This window comes from Tupaia chinensis, unplaced genomic scaffold, assembly GCF_000334495.1.
Source record: "Tupaia chinensis unplaced genomic scaffold, TupChi_1.0 Scaffold000237_1, whole genome shotgun sequence".
Classification (NCBI taxonomy): Eukaryota; Metazoa; Chordata; class Mammalia; order Scandentia; family Tupaiidae; genus Tupaia; species Tupaia belangeri.
In genome coordinates, this window is record NW_006159715.1 from 1,961,590 (window position 1) to 1,964,469 (window position 2,880).

The 2,880-nt window shown below is 39.3% G+C and overlaps 1 protein-coding gene across 1 annotated transcript in view; it reads right to left on the reverse strand.

Annotated features, from left to right (window-relative positions):
• Nucleotides 1-2,880, reverse strand: part of DROSHA (drosha ribonuclease III) — a 151,023-nt gene that overhangs the window by 48,271 nt on the left and 99,872 nt on the right. Inside the window, exons 22-23 of the mRNA XM_006148497.3 lie at nucleotides 2,472-2,531; nucleotides 866-965 (exon numbers count right to left, since the gene is read on the reverse strand). Coding sequence (XP_006148559.1) covers nucleotides 866-965; nucleotides 2,472-2,531 — 160 coding nt within the window. The remainder of the gene's footprint in view (nucleotides 1-865; nucleotides 966-2,471; nucleotides 2,532-2,880) is intronic.

Here is a 2,880-nt window from a genome sequence, read left to right on the forward strand (position 1 = left end):
TCTGGCGAGGTCATGTGCCCTATAGCAAAAAAAAAAAAAAAAATACTGATAATCTTATTTTATTCTCACAACTAGCCCGTGTGGTAGGTGCTATGCCATTTCCATTTTAAGATGAGGAGGTAGAGATTTGAAGAAGAGAACAATTGACCTATTGTCACTATGTTCATAAGAGTACATAGTGGCCAGGAACCCTGAGAGGTTAATACACATGCTCAGGATCTTATCTGTCAGGATTTACCATAAAAAGACACTGCACAGAGATGGAAACATCAAATCAGATCACGTAAGTAAAATGCCTAGAACAAACCTGAATAAGAAAATATTCTGTCAGTCACTCAGCTAAGTCAATGAGGCCAGCTGGGTAGTCTAAATCATAACTCTTAATTAATGGGATGTATAATTACGGGGATTCTCAAAGACCTATAAAGTACCCCTATGGATGTAAATAGTCTGTTATATTTTGTTCAAAGCTAAAATTCTACTTGTTAACACAAATTAAAAACATAAATTGTAATACAGAAATATCGCACGAAGGGAAAATACAAAATACTTTATTTCTTTTGCTTTGTTCCCATGTTCCTTTTCCCCAAACATTTAACTATGTTTACGTACATCTGTCAAATTTTTTCTCATTTGTTTTCAAGTTACCTCATTGTGGAGTTCATTAGCTGCTGGTGAAACTCACAAAGGTAACAGAACTAATAAGGCTGAATCCTTAAAACCCAAACAAAAAATACGTTCTGGTCTATAAAATATCACACCCTTACTATACTCTTTAGAATTACTCATTCACATGCAAAATTATGCAAGAGCTGAGGAATAAAATGCCAGACTTAACTACAAATGCTTCAGATATTCGATATACCTTTGCTAGCATGGCAAGGTGCTGATTCTGAACAATGGCAGTCCGGTAGGTTGCTAATCCTCCTTCTTCCAGACTAGGAAACAAATAGTACAAATGGACACTGCAAAGAAAGAAGCACATACATAAAGAGGCATTGCAACATTCGTTGTGGCTCTGAGTCTCTGAAATAAGGCTGGCACACAAGATCCAAACAATAGATACGAGCCGAAGAGAACACAGGGTTTGATTAAGTCTTTGAAAGTCAAATGAGGGTACAGTTCATCTGATATAGTAAACCTTGAACAAGACCATTCACTCATATTTCCAAATATATTTCTGCTAAAAGATTTCTCTGAAATCTGAGGACCTCAAAGACCTGAACAGTCACACATTAATAAGAGAAAACACATCTTTGAAACTATGACTGGAAACAAAAGGTTTTCCTTGAGCTGGGTTGTGGATGGCCCCTGAAGAGAATCTGGGGAAGCTCTGAGGAGAGGCACAGTGGTGGCATATTCTTCACAAGCATAGCTAGAGTAAGGAACAGAACTGAGAGTGGCACTAGTAGCTGGCTCAGACTAGGGATGAATCTAATCGACTGATCAGGAAAGTGCAGAAACTAGGCAGAAGGCCACAAGGAAAACCAGTGGGGACCACAAGAGGAGGTGATCTCTCTACATGGCACACCATTCTGTAAGATTCACTGCTGACCAGGACAGCTAAGCACATTGACTCTTCAAGGCTTAGAGAGTAGCCCTTTCTCCTCATTGTGTCCTTCCATGAAAAGAAATTACCTGAAGACAATAAAAAGAGCTCAAGAAGAGCATGTGCTGTCTCACTATAAAAGAGCAATTACAGGGGCCAGCAGGTTATGTGGTGGTGAAGGTGTTAGACTCCCACATGGCTTACTGTGGTTCAAGTCCTAGACCTGGTGGCTTGCTTTCTCACTTCTCATCTCTCTGTGTCTCTCTCTGCTGAGTGCACATGCCCTATAACAAATTAAATAATAATAATAATAAATAAAATTAAGTAAATATTCTTTAAAAAAAGAGAAATGACTGAATATGGAAAAACAAAAGGCACTTGCACACCCCTACCTCCAGACTAAAGATCCTAAACTACTTCTGGGAATAAAACACACACACACACACACACATACACACACACACACACACACACACACACACACACACACTCTAAAATCTAGTCATTAAAATTACTTGTAAGTACTTCTCTTGAGATCAGAAAGAGTAAGAAAGAGATCAAAGACAAATCCTAGAAGATGTGATGACATTTAAAAATATCATCTCTTTCTTTATTAATTGAGTAGAAGCTCTGCAGCTTCTAGACCAAGACAAGCTGACCTCTGGCTGTAGGCAACTCTAACACACTCTACAGGACGGGACACCAGCCTCTCATATTATAACCTCGCTCATTACAGCATCAGTGAGCACACGTGTCAGGGCAAGAGCCACAGACAGGTGGCTTTTAAGCTCTATAGAAAAGACAAAATATACATTGGAGTCTCAATGCCTTCTATGGCTCTATACACAGAAGATAACGTAGTAAATAAGTCACCCATAAAATGTATCAATAATTTGGGGGAATTATAAAAAAGTCTACTTACCTGGTCAGAAATTCAACCACAGCATCACCCAGGAACTCCAGTCTTTCATTGTGATTAATCCTATAAGGAGAATTAAAAAGAGCACTTAAAATACCACATGGCACCCCCCGCCTCCTTCCTTAAAGAAAAGAACACTTTGAGGATGAGCTCCTCTAGCAATGAAAACGCCTTTCCTTTTCCTCATAATCCAGAGCACTGACCACCTTCTTAGCTGGATGTCTTCCTAATAGAACAGGACTGGGGTTCAGGTTTCCTACCAGGGGGCCTCTTACCCCTGGGACCCAGATTTAACGAGAGAACCAAGTGACTACGCCCATACTTCTAACAGATAGATGAGAAAAAAAGAGAAAGCATGAGCCTGAGCTTTGTAAAAACCGACCACTGAGAAATCTTTTGTTTTGTTTTTTTT